Source organism: Convolutriloba macropyga, chromosome 4, assembly GCF_964194025.1.
Source record: "Convolutriloba macropyga chromosome 4, txConMacr16.3, whole genome shotgun sequence".
NCBI lineage: Eukaryota > Metazoa > Xenacoelomorpha > Acoela > Convolutidae > Convolutriloba > Convolutriloba macropyga.
In genome coordinates this window covers 38,549,444-38,572,365 of record NC_134471.1, presented here as the reverse complement: position 1 = coordinate 38,572,365, position 22,922 = coordinate 38,549,444, and the positions used below count along the sequence as shown (strand labels likewise).

Sequence of the window (22,922 nt, the reverse complement as noted above, 5' to 3'; positions counted from 1 at the left end):
CTAAGTATACGTTCTATCGAGTATAATAGTTGAAGGATTAAAATTATTTTGTGAAGGCCAAAATTTGTAGTTATGCACTCTACCTTTTGTCTGCGCCCTTGCCCAGCGAAGCTAGCCTCTCTAAGCATAAGCTATCTCTAATAAAATGAGCCAAAAGCCAGTCGTTTGGGAGCAAATATTACAGTTAGGCGGCTGTTTTTTGTCGGCCCCTTTACTCAAACTTTTATCTGACATGCAAAATATAGATGAACGTTTCAAAAGATTCCAGCAACTTAAGTCGGTTTTGGAGTTTCTTGAACTCAAATTATCTGTTTTGTTTTAAGAAAGAGTGATGCATATGAATTTCAGAGCTTCAATATTCAAACATGTTTCTATTCTTTAAATCGCAACAAGATAAAACCCGGAGGGCACTGAGTTGATGAGCAGTTCTTAGGAAGCTTTAGTAGGAAGCTTTGAGTGTACAAATCACAGAACCTGCCGAGAAGACAAAAGGAGCTGTGAGGGTCAGTGTTTTGGCGGCTTAGTCCCCCCCCCGTAAGTCCAGCCTTAACTGCGAACGCTCCCTAACGCACCCTCTTTTTTTTTACTTCTTTAACCCTTTTCTCAGTCACGTTTAAGGCCTGCTCCTAACGCCGTCGTTCGCTACTGAGTATGCCAATCGTCAGAGCAATTCTCCCAACGTTTTTTGGTTATGTTTGACATTCTTTATCTGAAGCGTCTGTATTTGTTAACGCGTGCATCTTCTACTTGATCTGAGTTTGGCAATAAAGACTATTGCAAAATTTTAAGTTGTCGATTTCATTTTTGCAAACTGCATTTGATGTTATTGTTTTTTAATCAGTTGGAGTTTAGGCATGCTGGACTTACTGATTCATCTCACTAAAAATTGTATTATTGATTACTCCAAAAGAAATTTGCAGCGTTTATTTGAGGTCTGTTGTTTCGTTTAGTTTTTTTTCTCGTCTGGACGATTTGATCTTTCACAAAAATAGGGTGAACTGATACATCGCTAGGGCAATCTTTCGCTGCTTAAAACTGAAGTGTAGCGTAACTAGCCCCTAAGTATATTGTTCATGTTTGATGGGTGTTCCATAGAGCTGTTTTGCTCAATTTTCATATTTTGCATGACCGCATTAAATTTTTTAGTAGCTTGAGAAATCGTGATTGAGTTGAGAACTAGCGTTTTGAAATCACAAGCATTGGTGGGCGCCGGTAGAATGTATTTATGTCGACAATTAAGTTTAGGTTATGAAAGGAGTTGTTATAAAAGTTTGACCTGAATGGGCTGGTAGTGAGTTTAATCACTATCTTATTCCGAAAATTTTGTTTTTACTAATTTGTCATGTTTTATTTAATAGGTTTCGTATTGGACACTGAGAGGCCAATCGATATATGCGCATGTAAAAAGATCAACGAGCTAAATTTTTATTAGTTTGCAAGTTGTTTGACGTCTCTAAACTGCTATTTTGCTAATAGTGTCATGCGTTTTTCTATTTGTTAAAAGAGCTACTAGTTGAAGCCGGCGTGGCTTTGTCAAATAAGCTGAAGTACTAAGAGTGTATTGCTTCAATTGTGGACAGCCTCTCTTTTCATATGCTCTGTGAATTACACTATCACAGTTGATATACGTCGTGCTGTGCATATATAAAAGAAAAAAAACAGAACTCATACATTTGCCAATTTGCTCAAATCGTTTTTTTCTTTTTCTATTAGTTGAAAATGTAGCGAACAATTTGACGCACTGTATATTTTACCCTTCTCGTAAATAACTACAACTCAGCACAGCGGGTTGTGGTGGGTATTTTCCGCATGGGCTTATCGCATTATTCCATTATTTCACTTCCCTGTTGCGGTAGTCTAGTGTTACGTTGAGGATACACTATTTTGTGAACTATATTATTGGAAGTCTGTGGAGTTTTTCTTACAGGTATGTCAGTATTGCTCCTTTTTTATTGCTATGGCTACTTCTTTTGAAGAAAATACAGGTTAAGTGTAAACGAAAATTACCTGGCTAAAACTTACCTACCTACATACAGCTTTTTTGCACTGCTGGTGTTTAAGTTAAATTTTTTATCCCATGTACCTCGTGTTCAATTTTAGAAACTACAGGAAATCAAGTTTATAATCTGGAATTTAAATTTTATCACCATTTTGAGAATGAGTGTGTTGAAATTAAGTTCATTTGATCAGTTGTGCAATAGCAGGCATTATATTCTCTAAATGACAATAGAGGTCAACAAGATAATTTGCCGCTATTTTCGGATTTTCAATTGCAGCGATCCGTTTTACGCAAACAAAGTATAAGATTTGTTCTTGCGTAACATTTTTCTTGCGTAACATTCACCGTTTTTTTCTTAAATAAATGAAATGTGATGTAATAAATTTATTTGCCGGCAACTTTTTGGTGAGGAAGCGCAATTTTGGCGCAGATTCAATTATCTTCAGCTTTTGAACCTCGAAAGGATCTTTTCCGTCCGAGTTTGTGATTGCAGCGATACCTGCGCCTGAGGGCTTCCACTTCGATGCAATAAATTAAATTGTATTTGAATTTAATTGTATTAAATTGTATTTGTATTTGAATTTTTTGATTTTCCATTTGAAATTAGGTCAACTTGAGTCGTTTTTTCCTGATAGCGTATGAATTTGTTTAATTGCTCTCAAACGAAGTCTAGCAATTATATTAGTCCTTTCGGTCTTTTTATGCGATTTCTCGCTTGACCGATTTTTTGTCCGACCCATTTGACTTTTCGTCCCCAAAAAGGGGATAAACAGGTAGCGCTCAGCGGGCATTAAGTATATGTTAGAGTATAGTTCTGGGAAGCCTAAGGCAATTAGAGCTCAAAGTGGAGCTCGAATTGATGAAGGCTATAGGCCCAGAACTATATTCTAACTTATTTAGACTCCATTTTCGCTGTTCAAAAAAAGAGAGAATTCAATTAAAATTCATAGTAACATTGCAATTCTCGTGCAGCGAATCAATCCACCAATTGAATAATCGTTCAACCCAAATAATATTTTTTCTTAACTCCTTGATATTATTGTAGGAGCAAATGGATCGCACAGGTCGTCAGCCGGCTCTGCTGTGTCACTCTCATTGTCACTCTTTATGGTTTTTAGAAAAATGATAATTTATAAAAATATTTTATTATATTGACTCAATTAATAGACCTTAAAAAAGTCCTCTTTGCCGAAGTTGTTATATATTTTGTAACTATTTCCTGTTTTCAATTATCCCCTTTAATTATTTTTCAAAAATGTATGCTTTGTCTCAGCTCACTAGTCTCCAAGTATGCGATTCACAGAAACTGTTTTGGAGACTTATACTTGTGGTGCGAATGGCGGTTCTTAGAGGTTGCGTTGAGCCTTACTATACCGTGGCTAGCTACTGACGAGGCCAACCGCTCGCCGGTCGTTTGAGAGCAATTCGCCCGACGGTAGTCGGTTATGTTAGTTTGTGCGCTCTTTTGCTGTTACTAACTAAATATTTTCTAGCCGAGTCATCTGCTCAAACTGACTTAACTTTTTGTTAGCTTTTTTTAGTGTTAGGCTGCTGTTATTTTAGACAGCGGTGCTTGCTACTTCAACTGCAGGAAGCCCGAGTAGTGAAGACACGGTCTCAGACTTGCCTCCTCGAGATTCGAGAGTGAGGGTTGGTCCACCGATAGGTGCTGTAGGAGGCAACAGATTCGGAGGAGTTGCTCTCCCTGGTGGCAAGGACCTTCTCAGTCAGCTGAAAAATAGACAAAGCGCAATAAATGTTTGTTTATTGATAAAAGTTAACTAATAGATTTTTACTACAATTGACCCAAAAACCCGAGTTTGATACCTCTCTATATGGTTACAGCTTTGATTAAGTGCCTTGAAATGAACCTCATTCCTCGCCTGTTGTTATGAGTGGTACAATTTGATTGAAATTATATAGTTGTTATGACTCCACTTAGAGGTGCTCCAGTGATTTTTTTGGTTCAGTCAATTTTGGCTGATCGATATTTTTGTCATAGAAAAACATGAGTGGTATCATTAGAAAGGCCATCGAACGTAGAATATATAATTTATATATTTTTTGAATTTCGTCCTTTTCAAGGAGTTATCGCGCTTCGAAGATTGGTTGATTTCCGTTTTTTGTTCACATTTTCAGTAATTTGTTCTCATTTTCAGTAATTTTGTTTGTCCAGTTTGGTTAAAACTCCTTTAATTATGTGAAAATAGTGTCCTCGGTTTTACCTTCAATGATAGAGGGGTGTTCCTAAACTTTCCGTTTCGACTTTCTTGGCAATAATTTGGACATATTTTTCTAAAATTTGGCGTATTCTTAACTCAAGTGAGTGCTACTTCTTCCGTTGCCTAAGGAAGGATTCTGGAATTAACAATTGCCGGTTTTTCACTTATTTAAATCGATATTTAGCCATAATGCATTTATTTTTTAGCCGCGAAGCGATAGCTGAAGCTATTATTGGCCTTCTCTTGTTTTTTTTTTATTTCGTCAAGATTTTTGTTACGACCATATGACGTCACAATCACTTCAAATCTGCTTTTGGTTCATTCGTTCATGCAATTTCAACAGAATTGCGTGCGCGACGTCATTTTTCACTCTTAGTGGAGCGAGTTATTCATTCGCGTGATTAATTGTTCTCAAACGGTGTTTGTAGCAATTATATTTCACCTGTAGGTCTTTTTTATGCGATTTTTCGCTTGACCGATTTTTCGTCTGGCGCTTTTGACTTGAGAACGGGATAAACAGGTAGCGCCCAGCGGGCATTAAGCGCTCTTAGAGCCTTTCAGCTCAAACTGTTTTGGAGACTTATACTTATGGTGTGAAGAGAGGTACTTAGAGGTTCAAGACCCCTGCACGGTTGACCCCCCCCCCCCCCCCCTATTGCCCCCACCCCAGCCCGCGCTGTTACCCCCACCCCCTCAGCTTCTCAGTTGGCTATTATAGCTCCCCTATATTTTACAACTCAAATAATTTGAATTGTATTGGGGCGCTGTCTTTTTTCATTGCTCTCAAACGAAGTTTGTAGCAATTATATTAGTCCTGGCGGTCTTTTTTATCCAAATTTTCGCTTGACCGATTTTTCGTCTGACGCTTTGGACTTTTCGTCCTCCAAAACGGGATAAACCAGGTAGCGCCCAGCGGGCATTAAGTGCTCCAACCACCGCGCTGTTGCCCCCCCAACCCAGTGTTGCCCCCATCAAGCCTCGGTGCCCCCACCCCCCCCCCCCCCCCCCCGATTCTAGCTACTGCCGAACAACCGCTCGCTAAAAACACGTAAACTTATACTATTTTGCATTTTTTTTCAAGCTTTTTGGAAAAAATTTTTGACATTTTTAATTTTTTATCAGCCTTAGGCGTCAAGGAACCTCTTCTAGGTTACTGCATATTTTCTAGTGCTAGTGGAATGGTTTCAACACTTTAACATTACGAATTTTAGCAATTTTTTGACAAAACGTGCAATTTTCAGTCTCAATAGCCAAGGAGCCTCCTCTAAGGTTTGGAAATAGGTTATTGTACAATGGTCATTATTATTGTACAATTAGTTTTTTGACGTTTATGGTCATTTTTAAGGTTTTTTTGAGCCTCAAGGGTCAGAAAACCTTCCTTAGTGTTTCATAGTAAGTTACTGGAAATTTTCTTTTGGTCATGGGTTAATTTTCAACTTTGAATATCACAAGTTTTAACTTGCATTTTTTTAAAAAATTTGTTGTCATTTTTTAGGTTTCTCTAGCCTCAAGAGCCAAGGAAATTCCTCTATGGTTTGATAATTTGTTACAGCATAGGTTATAGATGTAATGGAATAATTTTTGAAGTTTAAATATCACGATTTTACGCAATTTTTAAAAATATTTGCAATTTTTTCATGTTTTTGAAGTTTTTCCGGCACCAGGGACCCTGGGACCTCCTCCAGGGTTTGATAATAAACGGTTGCATAGTTTCTAGAGATAAGGGTCAATATTTTTATGATTCCAGATTTGGTAATTTTTTGATAAAATTTAAAAAATTTTTAACATTTTTTGAAGATTTTTGTTTCAAGTGTATGGATTTTTATTAGCCAGTGAAACTATTTCAGGCTTGAAACAGGGATACTGGATAAAGATCATTACTGGCCAACGAAACTTTTCAAGTCTCGGAGATGGGTTACTTGACAGAACTTTCGAGACAAAAAATGGTTTTGAATTTTTTTTTACTGCGAAGTTAAAAACTTTTTTTATTTTTGCCTTTTTCAGTTTTCTATATGTTTTATTTACTGACAAGGCTACAAAACTAGAAGCTGTAGAACCGAATCCTATCATGGAAAATATTTCTCTCCCTCTGTTTCTCTCTGGCGGTTAGAGTTTCTCTCTTTCTATTTCTCGTTCACGTTTTATATTCTCTCACTCTATTTCTCTCTCTCTCTCTCTCTTTGTTGTTGCCGTACTTCAGCTTCTGTTATATGGCCTAATATCATCATCTCTGGTCCTCATTAACAATGAGTTATAATAGAAATGTTTTCATCCTGAATGACTTAACGTGCACTTTTAAGGAATTCATTGTTAACTGCTCTCAAAAGCAATTTATAGCAAATATATTAATCCAATTTAACTCTTATACGATTTTTGCTTGGACGTTTTTTCGTCTGACTCATTTGACTTTCGTCTTGCGAAACGGGATAATGAGTTAGCGCCCAGTTTGATAAAGTTCTCTCAGTCGTTCAGCTCACTACTCTTCAAGTATGCGATTAACAAAAACTGTTTTGGAGACTCATACTCATGGTGTGAAGGGCGGTTTTTAGAAATTGATCCCTTACTCCCACCCACCCACCGCCCCCACAGCAGTCCCCCAATCCACTTTTGCACCCTCGCTGCGCTCATCTCACGCCCCTTGTATTAATTTAAAGCTAGCCTCGGTAAACCGCGGCTAGCTACTGATGAAGCTAACCGCTCGTCGGTCGTCTGAGAGCAATTCGCCTCGGCCGACATTAGTCGGTTATGGTTAAGTTTTTGGTCGCACGTGACTCACCTCAATCTCAAAAATGACTTCCTCACTCTGAAATTGACTTTTCTTTACCTTAATTCAAAGAGATCAGGTCAAGTTCAAAAACCATTTTTCTGATCGCTTGTTTCAAGTGCGCTGATGGTCAGTTCAGGGTTTTTGAAGCTTTTGTTCGGATTGTTATTCAGGACTTGTCTTGATGTTTTCTTGAGATATGTTTATATTTTTTCGGTTTCATTGAGAAACCATTGAGGATTTTTAATTTCAGTCAAGTAGCAGTAATAAAGAAAACGAGAAAGAAACATTCTTAAGGTTTCAGGGTCTTGGACAGTGCTTTCAAAGTTTTTGTGTTTGTCGGTTTTTTTGTTTGTGTGTGTGTGTTGAATGTGTATTTTTGTGTATAGGTGTTTGGATAATTTTTCTGTTTTCAGAGAGTTTTCAAGTACGACTTCCGTTTTAACTTGTTTGTTTTTCCTTTTTTCTTATTTATAATCGCTCTCCAACTCATCTTTAGCAATTATATTATTTTTTTGGTCTTTTTTATGCTCCAAGTATGCGATTAACATGAGCTGTTTTGGAGACGTATACTCATGATATGAAGGGCCTTGGACCTCTCCATACCTGCCACCCATTGCGCTCGGAGGGCACTAAGTGGCCGAGCAGCTCTCTTAGAGCCTTACTGGTCCCTAAAAGTGCGATTCAGCGAACCTGTTCTGAGGAGACAATTTACTCGGGGGGGGGGTGTTCTTAGTCCTAAAGGTTTGACCCATTTGTTGAAAGAATTTAGATACTATTGTATGAATCAATAATTTGGTTGTTTTTCATTTATCATCAAATTAAGCGTTTTTGAGATTTGCCAATTTCTTTTTAATAGCCGCACAGCGATAGCTGGGGCTATTATTGGCCTTCTCTAGGTTTTTTTCTATTTTGTCATCATGATTTTTGTTACGACCATATGACGTCACAGCCACTTTTTGTTCATTCGTTCATGCAATTTCAACTGAATTGCATGTGTGGCGTCATTTTTCGCTCTTAGTGCAGCGAGTTTTTTTGTTCATGCGCGTGATTAAATTTTTCGTCAAACATGACTTACCTCACTTTAAAAAATGACTTCCTCACTTTGAAATTGACTTTTATTTACTTTAATTCAAAGAGATAAGGTCAAATGGGTGTGTGTCACTCTAAATGAAGGTTATTTGCGATCAGCTAATAGCGGCAGCAATAACTTATACAGATTTTTAATCAAAATATAACAGATCAGTTTTCAATGAAAAGACGAATTTTTTGGTCTGTCTTTTTACTGTTTTTTTTAGACTGCCGATCTACGAATCTATTGCGGCTATTTTCTGGCAATCTGCCAGCTATATTTTTTGTTAAATTTCCTTTAGTGCATTTAATGACAACAGGACATAAGGAAGGCCTTTAAAATTCTAATCAGGCCTAAGTTAAACTATACAGTTTTTGAACTAATTAATTTGGTTTCTCTGACTTGCACTCATTGTATTTTCGTTGTTTCTTCAATTTTTTTGAGGTATCCCTTATTTGTTTTTGTTTTTATTCAGACGACGCAACATTGACTGACTCATTGAACTTCTCAGAAATCATAGATGATTATTTGCAAGGCATTCAGGTGATAGCTAATAGTTTTCATGTCTTCAAAATTAATATGTTAAATGTTTGAATTATATACCTTTTTGTTGTCTTTTTTGTTGAGGCTTTAATGAAATGTCCTTGGTTTTCAATTGAAATTTGAACAAATTTTTTCTTGGGTTGTGTTTTGAACTAGTGGTTTTCTAAGATTAGTAGTATTTAGGAAACAATAAAAATAGAGTTTGAAGCAATATGAAACAATATGGAACTAATTGTGAAACAATATAATTAAAAAATAAATACATAGATAAAATTGATAGAAACAAAATAAACAAGAATACTGAAAATAAATCTCCGATACATATATCTGTGGGAGTGTTTTTGGTGTTATTGACACAGGCCACAGGCACTTTAATCCACCACGTCAAGAGATTTTTTCCTTTTTCTATTCTCTTGGCTCAATATTTGTTTGTTTTTTAGTGGTATAAGAAAACGATATGGGCTAGCCTGATAAGTTTTTCTCGATTTGTTCATATTTTTTCAATTTCATTGAGAAACCACTGAGGAGTATTATATTTAGTCACGTAGCAGTAATAAAGCAGACGAGAAAGACGCAGTTTTAAGAGTCTTTGGCAGCGCTTTCAAAGTGTGTGTACGTGTTTTTTGTTTGTGTGTTTGTGGTATGTGTGTATACGTGTTCGGTTAATTTGTCCGTTTTCAGAGATGTTTCAAGTGTGTCTTTTGTTTTTGCTTGTTGTGCGTGTTCATTTTTTACAATTCAAAGAGTTTGAATTGTATTGGGGCGCTGTGTTTTTTTTAAGATGTGTTCACAATTTTTTCAATGACTTTGATCTTTCAAAACGGGATAAACAGGTAAAGCCCAGCGGGCATTACGTTTCATTAGAGGCCCAAAGTGAGCTTCGGTAGTCCTTCAAGTACTTAGAGTGGTCCAGCTGCTAGGATGGCCTTAATTAAAGGTTAAAAGGTCATTTTCAGGAGTTTTTGGGCTCAAAATGTTGCAATTTTTATGTTTTTTTTTTAATTTAAGTCTTACTTTAAGTTTTTGAAACATGATGAAGGCCTTTTTTGAGACAAAATAATTTGTCATGAAGATTTTTTTAACTATATGTTTTGGTACTAAAAATACAAACATGCAAGCTGATACTAATTTTTAAAAGTTTTTTGAAAATTTTTGTTTGAGTTTTTCCAGCTTGAGGGGCCAAGAAATGTCCTTTGTGGTTTGACAATAGAGCACTGCATGGTTTGTAGTAATAATGGTTCGGTTTTCAACATTTTAATGTCTCGAAATTTGGCTCTTTTTTTCAATATAAAATTTGCAATTTTTTCAAGGTTTCCTAAAGTTTTTGTCAATTTTTGATATTTGTCCATTCTCAATTGCCAGAAAACCTATTCCACGGTCTAATAAATTGTTACTGCATGGTTGTTGGCTCAATGGTTTTTTTTATCAACAATTTAGCTTTTCGACTTTCAGAAATTTTTGATTAAATTTGCAATTTTTTTCAAGTTTTTTCAGAACTTTTGTATTATATTCAGGTTTTCTTGCCTCATTAACCAGCTAACCTCATCCAGGGTTTGATAATATGTTGATAGATAGCTGCTAGGGAGCAATTGAACAGTTTTCAACTTTTTAATAGAATGAATTTCTATTTTTTGAAATTTGAGATTTTTTTCTAAAAATTATTGCCTATCGATCTTTGAGCAAATGATTTTTTTAATGCTTAGAATTGGGTAAATGGATAGCCTCTAGAGACACAGAAATGATTCTGAAGATATTCATAACACAAGTTTCAGCAAAATTTTGTTAAATTTTGCAATTGATTTCATTTTATATATTTTTTGGTCATTTTTGAGTTAATCGATCTTCAAGGGCCAATGAATTTTTTCAGATCATGCAGATATAATACCGGACCGATTTCAAAAACAAAATATGGGCTTGAACTTATTTTTGAAACATGTATTTCCAAAGGGATGAAGTTTTGCCTCAGGGAAAAAAGCTTCAAGCGTTTTAGTTTGTTTGATTGTTTTTTTATTTTCACAATTTGTTGATGATTAATAGCCGCCTCATCTTCTCAGCCGGCTATTATAGCGGTCCTATTTTTTTTTTACTTCGTCGAATAAAAAAATTTTTCGCTTTACCTCATTTTGCCGCTTTTTCAACATTTTGCGTGATATCTTTTTGACTTCTCTAGACTAGTTTCTCTCTTCTCTCATTCTGCTAAAAGTGATTTTGAACATCAGTTGCTCAGCAAAGCAATTCAAAATGAACAGAGTCAGTATAAAAAACTGAAGTCAGAAGTAGAAACGGGATAAACCCATAAAGCCCAATTTTAGATGCCCGCTATTTGAACGTCGTTACTATAAGTCTTAGTTACCATCTCTAATGCTTATTGGTATTGATAGTAGCCCCTGTAGCCTCTCTCTAAGAAACGGAAGTACGTTATCTTCAACTACGAAATGCCATCAAAATAAATCGGACTTAAAAAATGTTTTTGTACGAAAATCTTTTTTTTTCAATATCTATTCTTTCAATCCCAATCGTGCTTATTGGAATCAACGGCGGCTATTTTCCGGCAATCTGCCGGGTATGTTTTTGTTTGTGTTTTGGCTGGCTTTGTTCAATTGATCTGCTGGTCAGGTAGAGTACTTTCAAATTTTTCATTCAATTTGTTGAATTGTTTTTCAGGACTTGTCCTGCTATGTTTTTTTAATGGCTCTCGAGCAAAATTCGTAGCAATTATATTGTGCTGTGGTTTTTTTTGTGCGATTTTTTGTTTGACCAATTTTGCGTCTGGGCTATACGATTTTTCGTCCTCAGAAACGGGATAAAAGGTCGCGCCCAGAGGGCATAAAGTTCTCTTAGAGCCTTTAAGCTCACAAGTATGCGATTAACTGAAGCTGTTTTAGAGACGTATACTCATCATATGAAGGCTGGTTCTTGGGGTTTGACCCCCCATACACACACACCTGCCACCATTGCGTTCGGAGGGCATTAAGTGGCCGAGAAGCTCTCTTAGAGCCTTACGCCTTACTAGTCTCTAAGTATAAAAGTCTCAAAAGTTTGACCCAATTGTTGAAACAATTTGTATGCTATTTTTTGAATCAATACTTTGGTAGTTTGTATTTTGTACATTGTGTTTGTCTTTTATCATCAATTTCTGAGTTTTGGAGATTTGCCAATGTTCCTTTTGTTACATTTCCTGTGGTGCATTTAATAGCAGCAGGCCCTTAGAAGGGCCCTTGAAATTCAAATCAGGCCTAAATTAAACTATACAAGTTTTCATTTTTTTTAGATTTGGTTTTTCTGACTTGCACTCATTGTATTTTCGTTGTTTCACCATTTTTTTAGAGTTATCCTTTCTCTCTGTTTTTTGTTTCATTAAGAAGACTCAAAATTGACTGGCTCATTGACCTCCTATGAAATAATAGATGGTTATTTCCAAGGCATTCAGGTGATAGCTTATAATTTTCATGTCTTCAAAATTGTTTTGATAATTGTTCGAATTTTTATACCTTTTTTTGTCTTTTTTGTTGATTTGTATCTTAGAGGCATTAATCAAATGTCCTATGTTTTCAATTGAAATTCAACAGTATTTTTTCTTGGGTTGTGTTTTGAACTAGGGGTTTTCTAAGATAAGTAGTTTTTATGAAACAATAAAAATGTAGAATTTGAAGCAATATGAAACTATTTATGAAACAGTGTAGATAAAAAATAAATAAAAAATAAAATTGATAGAATTAAATTAAACAAGAATACTGATAAAGTGTCACTAATACTTTTTTGTCTCACGACCAAACGTCTTACTCAAAGGTTTGTCTCTGTTTAAGCTTTTGGATTGTTTATGATGTTATTGACACAGGCCATAGACACTTTTTAATCCACCACTCAAGTGATTTTTTTTCTTTTTCTCTTCTCTTGCCACAATATTTATTTTGTCTCTTGGTGGTTTTACAAAAACGATTTGGACTGGCTTCTAAAAGCAAATGCTCAGAAGTGTAGATAATGTCTTTTTATCGGTTGCGTTTTTACTTTGATTTCATCAAGATATAAAAACGTTGATATGTACCTAGGCTCTTTTATTTGCGTTCTTTTTGTCTCATTGGTTCCCAGCAGATATAGTGTTTTTTTAAAACATTTGGCTTGAATTCAGTCAACACGTGGTTTTCTTATGATAAGTTTTACAGCACTGGTTTTTGATGAAAGCGGAGTTCTATTGAGTAGTGGATAAAACAAGGGATTCAACCACCAGTAAAATTTGTCCCTTTCTCCTAACGCTAATCGCACATGTCGAATCGGGCCAAATTTTACTGCTTGTTGAATCCCTTGTTTTATCCACTACTATATATTAGCTCTTAATTCGAACAAAAAATCAAAATCAAAAAATCAAAGCAAAGTTTACATTTCACTCTTTAAGAGTGATTCACTCTTATTCGGAGTGATCCCCCAGTAGAAAGATCGCTCTTAAAGAGTGATTCGCTCTTTTTTGATATTTTTTATACTTTTTATTTCAAATTATCTATTCTCTTCAATAAATTTATATTTTCTTTTACTTTTGCTATATTTATTCCATTATTAATAAGAAATGATACAAAATTATAGTATTTACATGAACAACTTTCCTCTGTTTGGACAATAACTAAAGGACTTACAGCTCTAGGACTTTGTCTTTTATCTAATAAGCTTCTACTAAATCCTCTAGTTAATTCTACATCTGGATGTTGTTTCTTTACATGAGCCCGTATCCCATCATATCTCACAACAGAACTACAATATGGACAATTAACTTTAGCTGAAGTACAACTTCTACATGTATACTTACCCTCATCAAAATCAGTTAGTGGTTTTATATAATTACATTTATTACAACTTCTAATTAAGACTTCTGGGCTAAGGTTAGGGTTGAGGTTGGTGTTAGGGTTAGGGTTAAGGTTAAGGTTAGGGTTAATGTTGGGGTTAAGGTTAAGGTTAGGGTTAGGGTCTGAGTTAGAGTTAGAGTCATAGATAGAACTAGAAACAGAACCAGAGCTAGAGCTAGAACTAGGGACAGAACTAGAGCTAGAACTAGATTCATTTTTTAAAGAACAACCCCATGGAGAAAAATTATTAGCACAAATACCACTAAAAATTATATTACCACACATACATTTATCAGTTTTATCTTTATGACATGATTCATAATGATATTTTAAACTCTAAACATTGTAAAAGCATTTCTAATAGGGTAACCTTTAATATTTACCTATTCATTTCACAGGTTAATATTTAGCCATGATTTCAATTAAATCTTAAGTATTATATTTAGATGTGATACACTCTGCTAAATATATATTTCCTAAAGTATTGAGTGTATTAGTTTTACATCTCTTATCTAAAATCAAATCAAGGTCTAATTCTTTTTTATCTTTAACAAAATTTATAATCTCTTCTCTAAATTCTTCATTATTTCCATATAGTCTGGTTAAAAATTTTCCTCCCTTTCTATTCAAAATTCCCATCTCTTCATTGACGAAGTCACAGTTACACTGATTTATATATTCCTCTCGCATTGTATTTCGTGAATTAGCAAAGCTACTCAACGAAGTTATTTTGCAAATTCGTGGATCATTATCCAACTCTTCTCCATATCCAACGTTAACTAATGTATTTACTCTACTCAAAATAGTGCTTGCTCCCATTGCTACACTCCCAGCATTTCTTGATATTATATCAGGATAAATATAACTAAATATAATTAAACCTGAGCTTATAATTCCACCAATAGTTGATAATTTTTTATACCCTTTCCCATAATCATTTCTTTAGTTAGAACATCATTCTGTATTTTAATATTATTTAAAGTAAGAAGTTTATTAAAATAAAACTGATAATTATCATGATTAATAACATTTCTATCTGTTGCATTAATCATTAGTGGTTTCATATATGCTATAAGTTTATTTATATCTTCTCTTTTTAAATCATCGTTTAAACTAAGAGCTTTTAAATCAAGGAAACCAACTCTTGAATCATATATCATTGTTCTATTACTATTAATTATAATAAAAGTATTCTCCTTTTTATTATATTTAATTATACCATAACAAAGTTCATCTGACATTCCATCTGTACGATTATAATGGTTACTATTTAACTCATTAATTATTTTATTGAAGTCATGTTCACATTTATATATCTCATTAAAGTTTTTAAATAGATCAGGTCCATTATAAGTATCACAATTATAAGTATCAAATAAATAGTATCACAACTCATTCTTGCTGTATTAATTATTTGAGCTGATTTATGACACATTACAATCATTTGAATATTATAATGTGTACCTTCAGTAAAATAATAACCTATATCCTTATTTAACCTATCACCCATATCATCAAGTACTATTACACAATTTTGAAATTTATGCATATTATTTTTTGTGATCATATTTATATCACATTTATTAAACCCAGTATAAAACTTACTAGACTCAGGATATATCCAGACTCTGTCATCTTTACACACTATAATTATATTTTTAGCTTGGTCTTGGTTTTGGTTTTGGTCTTGGTTTTGATTTAGGACTGAGTATAACTTTAAGTATTGACAAAATGTTTTACCTGTTCCAGTTCCACCATAAACAATAGTATGTAATGGTGACTTTTCATATTCAAGTTTTTCAAATCTAACTAGACTCCTCTTCATAAATCCACCAAAGCTTTCATCTAGTTTTGTGTATTTACTCGGTATTGAATCATATATTATATAACTAATTCCAATTATAATAATAAGAAAAAAAAGTATACCGATTTTATCCATTTTTATATATTAAATTTATTATATAAAAATGCTCATCCTAACTTCTGAGGAATTCAATAATAAATTTAATATTGATAATAATGCTATGAGTGATATCAGAATAAAAGATATAGGCAAAGATATAAGTCTAACACCAATTGAAATTGTAATGAGAGATGAGACTCCAGATAGTATCCGTGAAACGGCTTCACCCATCCGTGAACCTAACGTCAACATTATTGTGAATCTACATCCAACTGATGGTACACATTGGTTTTTAGTTATAAGAAGAGAAGGTGGTCCTGTGTATTACTTTGATAGTTTTGGTGTAGAAACTCCACCATTAGTTTTAGAAGAATATGTTGATCTAGGCTCTAATGAGAGAATACAACAATATGATGAATCTTATTGTGCGGCTTATTGTTTATATATGATCTATCTTACTGATAGAGGATTTAGAATTAAAAGGGCTTTGAATATTCTAATTATTCAATGTAAATATCCAGGAATATATGAGTGTTTTTGTTTAGGTTGTAATGTTAATGATAATGCTAATGATAATGATAATGATAAAGAGAATGTTAATGTTAATGATAATGTCATTGATAATGATAATGACAATGATAATGCTAATGATAGTGATAATGACATTGATAATGATAATGATCTACGAAGTAGCTTTGCTAATAATGATAATGATAATGATAATTTTATATATCTATTGGATGAAAAACATGGTGAAACATGGATGAAGCCTCATCAAAAGGTTAAACCTAATAACAATAGTCCTACTAACAGTATCTCTGTCAGGGAACCTGCTTCGCAGATAAACACAAATGATGATCTACAATCATGGCTAAATGATGATGATATAATTACTGAAGCCACATTCCCAAATAACTTTAGATGTATAATATCTGGTCCTAGTGAATGTGGTAAGACATTCTTATTAAAAAAAACTAATTCTAGCTAGTATATATTTTGATAAGCTATACATCATTGGTCCTACTGGTGATCAATATGAAGGTTTAGAAAGAATAAACCCAAAAGCAATTATAGAATTTATTAAAGATATAAAAGATTTACCATCTCCTGATAAAAACTACCCAAAGACATAAAGAAACTAATGATATTTGATGATGTTAGAGCCAAAGAACCAGTTATTAATGAATATTTTTGTAGGGGTAGACATAGTAATTGTAATATGATATATCTTTATCAAAACCTGTTCTCTCTGGATAGGCAGTGTTAGAGAGAACTGTAATCTATTTATTTTATTTGAACAGAGAGGTAAAGTCCTAGCATCGATATATCAAGATTTCTTTAATATTATTGAACTTAGTTATAATGATTTTGCTAATATATGTAATAAGGTATGGAAAGAGCCTTATAATTATTTTGTCATTGATATAACTAAAAATAAAAATATTAATGGTAAACTAAGAATTATTTGGGATCGGAGAGTTTTGTAATTAAGTTTATGTTTATGGTTATCTTTATATCTTTATCTATATCTACACCAAATGTAAAGTAAAACTGAATACATCACCATTAAAGTCTATAGGTCTTCCATGCTCATCTTTAATATGGAATTCAATATATTCTATTCTATCTTTAGTTACGTTTTGATACAAGATATTAGTTGGTATAATATTTATCAAGTAACCTGGTGGTTCAGTTAGATTAAAAGTATATAGTATGTCTGTAATTTTACCATTATCTTTAGCTCCAGATATAATATTGCAAGGAATGTTAATATTATTGAAACCCATAATATCAATAATTTTCTGAGATTTATATTTTATAAGCTATTTTTCTAAATCCTCGTAATGAGGCTATTGAGTTTTTTATATCAATGCTAATTGCACCCTGTTTTATTTTCATTAAACATTTCATCGTATTCTTATCAGGTTCTATTATAACATTACCATCAGTTTCTTCTTTAATTAATTCTGCTATGTCAGTTAACTCATATGCTCCCGGTGTAATAGTTGAATATAGCAACGGGATTCCTTTATAATTATAATTAAGTATAGATGTAATGTTTGGGCTTGAGGTAGAGATAGGGTTAGGGTTGTGGGCAAAGTTAGGGTCAGAGCTAAGAGCCGGAGGTAAAGCTTCTTCATCTTCTATAACAGTACTAGCATATAAGAATTGATTATTTCTCCTATTCACATTAAACACCGAATTATAAAGATAATCTAATTAAACCTAATTTTGTTGTATTAAGTATAGGTTCACTAAAGTTAAACTTTTCTGTTGGCTTTATCATTCTAAAATTAAGTGTATACTCTTCTTTAGTTTTAGTTAAAGAATCATGTATCTTTTGCAGTTCCCATAAGATTAAATTTTCTGTCATTTTTTAGATTCAATTATTAGATTATATTTATGGTTATAGCCATAATTATGGTGAAAGATCGGTGGAACCGCTTCACGGATGGGCGAGGCCCCATAGTCTTAGTTATAATTAAAAGTTAGATTTTTATCTTATAAAAATGGATTTTAATTTGGATACAACTTATGGTTATAACAATGATATACACAAAAGTAAGAGTATAAAATATAAACCCAATAATCTGGCAACAATGAATACGGTTAATACCAATATTAATATTATACTCAATAGAGAAGAGAATCACTTAAATTTGCGTGATTCATATCTAGAGATAAGAGTTTGTTGTATCAGATGATGCTGGTGGTGTATTTGCTAATGATGCTAATATCAGATTAGTTAATTATGGAATGATGGCATTGTTTAGTTCAGTTAAACTTGAAACTAGTGGTGGTAGGACTATTGAATATATAGATCACTGTCATCCTAATCTATTGATGTATAAGTTATTAACTAGTACTGATGATGAATGAGAGTGGTTTTGTTAAAAATCAAGGCAATAGAGATAGTCAACTTAAAGGTGACCATATTGCTGCACAACGAGGTCATATGTATATGATGACTAAGATGAGTGATCTATTTGGTTTCGTAAGTGATTTAGAAAAGATTATATATGGTTTAGGATTTAAACTAATATTAAAAAGAAATAATAATGATAGAGCTCTATATAGAGTTAATGCTAATCCTGGTGCAGTTGCTAATGATGGTAATATAGAAATTAGAGATATATCATGGTGTGTTTCTAGTATTGATCCTAGTAATGATAATAGAATTATTGTGCAAAAGGGTTTAAGTAAAAAGAATAATGTAGACTTTTGCTATTATGAAAGACAGCCATTTTATAAGAATGTACCCAATGCTACTAACTTCTCGTATGATCTTGGTATGGAAAAGGGTATGGAAAGACCACAATATATAATAGTTGGTTTTGAAAATAATAATGTTAATGAACAAACTCATGATGCAAGTACATTTGATGCAATAAATGTTACTGAATGTTATTGTAAGATTGGTAGTGAGTTTTATCTCGAGGATAGAATGAATTTTAATTATGGAACCAGTAATTATAATGAGGCTTTAAAAGAGATTGTTAGCTTTAATAAAGATTATAATGGGCTACCACGTAATATAAAACCATATATAAATCATAGAACATTCAAAAGTAGTTATAGAATATATGTATTCGATACTAGATATCAAAAGGATCATATAGGTCCACAACCAATACAACTTAATTTTAAATTTAGTGCTGCAGTTGCAGATGTTATATGTCATGAATTAGTATTAACTAGAACGGTTATTAGTGTGAATAGTGATGGTAATAAGATGGTTGATATAGTGTCGTAGACACTAATAGCCGGATGCTTATACTCTCATAGACATAGTCTTAGTTATAATTAAGTCATAGTTATAATTATAACTATAGTCCTTGTCATTATTTCCTACTAGTCTCAACAAAACCCTTAGCATAAGTAATATCTAATTTCTTTTTATTCTCTAGAGATAGACCCTTAGCTTCAAGCTTAATCTTAGCCTTGGGCCTAACCTTGGGCTTGGGCTTAGGCTTAGGCTTAATAACAACAAAAGAATTATACTTTTTAACTTCCACTATTTTTTATATATAGAAATGAGTCTTTTAAATAAGTTCAAAACTAATTCATATTGTGTTGGAGGTAGACATTATAGTGGTACTAATAACATAAGAGGTTTTATTACTTCAAAAGGTACTAAAATGTTAAAAGGTAATTGTGTTAAGTGTAAGAGAAATAAGTCAATGACTGTTAGTGATGCAACAATAGAAGCAGAGGGATTGAAAGATTTCTTTAAAAGTGTTGGTAAAGCTACCGTTAACTTTGGAATTAAAGTAGCTAATAATCCAGTAAGAGCATTAGAAATAGCAAGTAAAATAGGAAGTGCAGCTGCATCTAGAAACCCTAGAGCTGCTTTATCAGCCACACCTGATTTAATTAATTTTGCAACTACTGTTGAAGGTATAAAGGTAATACAAAAAGGAAGAGGGTTATACTTAGGTACTAAGAAGAGATAATTATTTGATTATGATTATGATTATATTATGTTTATATTTATGTTTATGATTATGATTATATTATATTTATGATTATGATTATGATTATATTTATATTATGTTCATGATTATTGATAAATATTAATACTAATATTTTGACTACTAAATACATTATTATAACTAAACACTAACAATTTTAGTTTAAAAAACCACTCAGCTTGTTTTTCTTATTCTTCTTATAATCCTCATATACCTTAACTAATTCATTATACTCATCATTATCTATTTTATTATCATTCATTGATTTAGTATATAGTCTATTAAACTTATCAATAAACTGTTTACTTAAAATATACATTTGTGAATGTTTTATAATTTTATTTCTAATTTTAGTATTAATTGTTTTTGATAATGAACCACAAACAGTTGCTGTAGCAAAAGCTGTTGGTATAGAATAAGCTAATCCTATACCTGTTAATGCAACTGATGTTGATGTTGCAGTTGTTGCTATAGATGATAATACTATTTCTGTTATCTCAGCTATGTTAATAAAATTCTTATATCTACTTAACTTCTTATTATAGTTATTAGTTTTAGTTTCATAATAATTTCTAATATCTTTTATAATGTTAATATTGTTGTTAAATTTATTATTAGCTTGAATCTTTTCGTTTATCAATCTTTCTGATACTAATGACAAATATGGATATAGTAATCTCTCACTCGGTGCTGTTGGGTTAGTCATAGTTTCGGTTATTTTAATTAGTAAAAATTCTTTTTTTCGTTATATCTTCTTGTTTAAAACCATAATGATTCTCTAGACTTTCTTGTTCTTTATTATCAAGTAACGTACTTCGTAAAAATATAGCAATTATATATTGTACTATTGTCCTTTTATTCTTTAAAAGGGCTTCATCTATAAAAGAATTATTCTTTTTATTAACTTCTTTAAATTCCTTTAGCCCAGTAGTAAACATTTCATCTAGTTGTATGTTAGTGATATTCTGATTAAACTTTTTATTATCAAATTCTTGTTTTAATTGATTATTTTTAGAGATAGTATCTGCAGCAACTTTATTACAAAACTTAACAGTATTTCTGACTTCATTTGTTGATTCAATAAACTCATTAATTAGTTCTTCATTAACTTGTGTTTCATTTAGTTGTAATGTTTTAGTTGTAACTTTATCAAAGTCACCCTTTCTTAGTTCAGTTGTTTCTACGTAAAATGTCTATTTTATTAGAAGAGGATAATAAGTTATTGTCACAATACTCTTTATTAACAACATCTTTTTCATCTATCGGAGGATATACATTTGTAATTTTATAGGTATCCTTCATATCAATATTATCATTATCTTCTAGGAATAGCCCACGAGCCTTAATTAGTGTTAAGTTGTTTGTTGATGTTGATGTTGATTGATGTTTGGCCTGATTGAATCTGTTTCTTGTCATCTTTGTATTTGTTTACAGAAAGATTTGAATCCAGCTTGCTGGCTTATGACCGGAGGTCTATATTTAATGATTCTAAAACTTTCTTATTAGATTCAAAGGCAAACTCGGATTTTAATAATTCCTGTTCGTAATATTTACCTTCTATTATCTCACCATTAATATCTTCTATTTTATATGTTGGTGGTTGTGTTTTTAGAACTTCATTAACTTTAAACAATTTTCTATTCCAATTAGAAGTGTAACCTTTAGAGAAAATATTACGTTTATCTACGTTTCTAACATAATCACCAATTTTAAGTTCAGGTTTAATATTCTTAAAACTAAAAGTGTTATTAACTTTATCAGGATCATTAGAAGCATCAACTGGTGTCATATTAATTGTTGAGTGAATGTTATTGTTATATGTTACAACAGCATCATTTAATATAGTTACCCAATTACCATCGCCATTGATGAACATAGGTTTATTTATTATGTGTAATAATGTTTTATTAAATCTCTCTATGAATACAGCCTTTAAATCACTATAAGTAGAATATAGTTTTGTTTCATATTCTTTAAGTAAAGATTTAAATGTTTTATTGTAATACTCACTACCTCTATCTACCCATAACTTTTCTGGTTTTCTAGGTTCAGAGCCACCCTGCGGATGTTCACTTAATACTATTTTAAAACCATTAGTTATAGATAAACCAGATTTATTCTTTAATGGAATAGCCCATGCATATTTTGTGAATATATCTATAACAGTTATTATAAACTTATAATTATTATTGTATTTACTTAGAGATGACTTATCAATTAAATCAGCTGACCATGTTTCATCTTTATATAATGGTATTATTCTTTCTCTTCTAAACTTTGTTATTCGAGGACTGAATACTTCTTTAGCTAGTTGTTGTTGTTGTTGTTGTTGTTGTTGTTGTTGTTGTTATTGTTTTTCTATCATTATTTATTTACCATAGTTAAAAACAAAATTATCTAGTTGGTCTTGATTAATAATATTCATTGATAATAGTTAGATATATCTAGCATTTCGTCATATAATCCATCATGACCAGCTTTTGTTTCTAGTAATAATAATTCTAATCTTTCTATTAAACTATTTGGATCTGCAAAGCAGGTTCCTTGATCCACGTAGTGGTGGCAACTTTGTTGGTTAGGGTTGCTATTTAATCCCCTGCCATATACATCATCTTTTACCCCTATTATACGTTTTATTGTTCTATATCTGGCGCTTTTCTTATCCCCTTTTCCTAAATCATATCTAATATCCTTTAAAAACCTTTTAATTTTGTTTTCATCTTCGATTTCACCATGTTTTATATTAGGGTTAGTAAGAAAGTTTACAAACTCATCTGACAATTCATATATATTATCCTTGCCTTTAAATGCATTTTCTTGGTAAATTAGTTTAACACCGTCCATTTCAAATTCACCAATATCTAAATTTCCGAACTTTAACTTTAATTGGGGTTTAGATTGAACTGACATTAAATTAATAATTTGAGCCGTGTCTTTATCTACTAACATTCCTGGTTTATCTCGAGCTTCCTCTACAGCTTTGCCATTGGACTTCATTAAAGCTTCATTAAACTGGGAGCCAGCTTGCTGGATTATCTTAGTTTGTTTATCTAACTCTTGGTTTTGCCATTCTATTGCCCTTAATGTTTGTTGACTTAATTCTAGATTGTGT

The 22,922-nt window shown here is 32.4% G+C and overlaps 1 protein-coding gene across 5 annotated transcripts in view; it reads left to right on the top strand.

Annotated features, from left to right (window-relative positions):
• LOC142337656 (uncharacterized) overlaps positions 1-22,922 on the top strand; it is a 138,840-nt gene that overhangs the window by 73,258 nt on the left and 42,660 nt on the right. For all 5 annotated transcript variants that reach the window (XM_075387062.1, XM_075387060.1, XM_075387059.1 and 2 more), the window contains exon 14: positions 3,563-3,757. In XM_075387062.1, the coding sequence (XP_075243177.1) occupies positions 3,563-3,757 (195 nt within the window). The remainder of the gene's footprint in view (positions 1-3,562; positions 3,758-22,922) is intronic.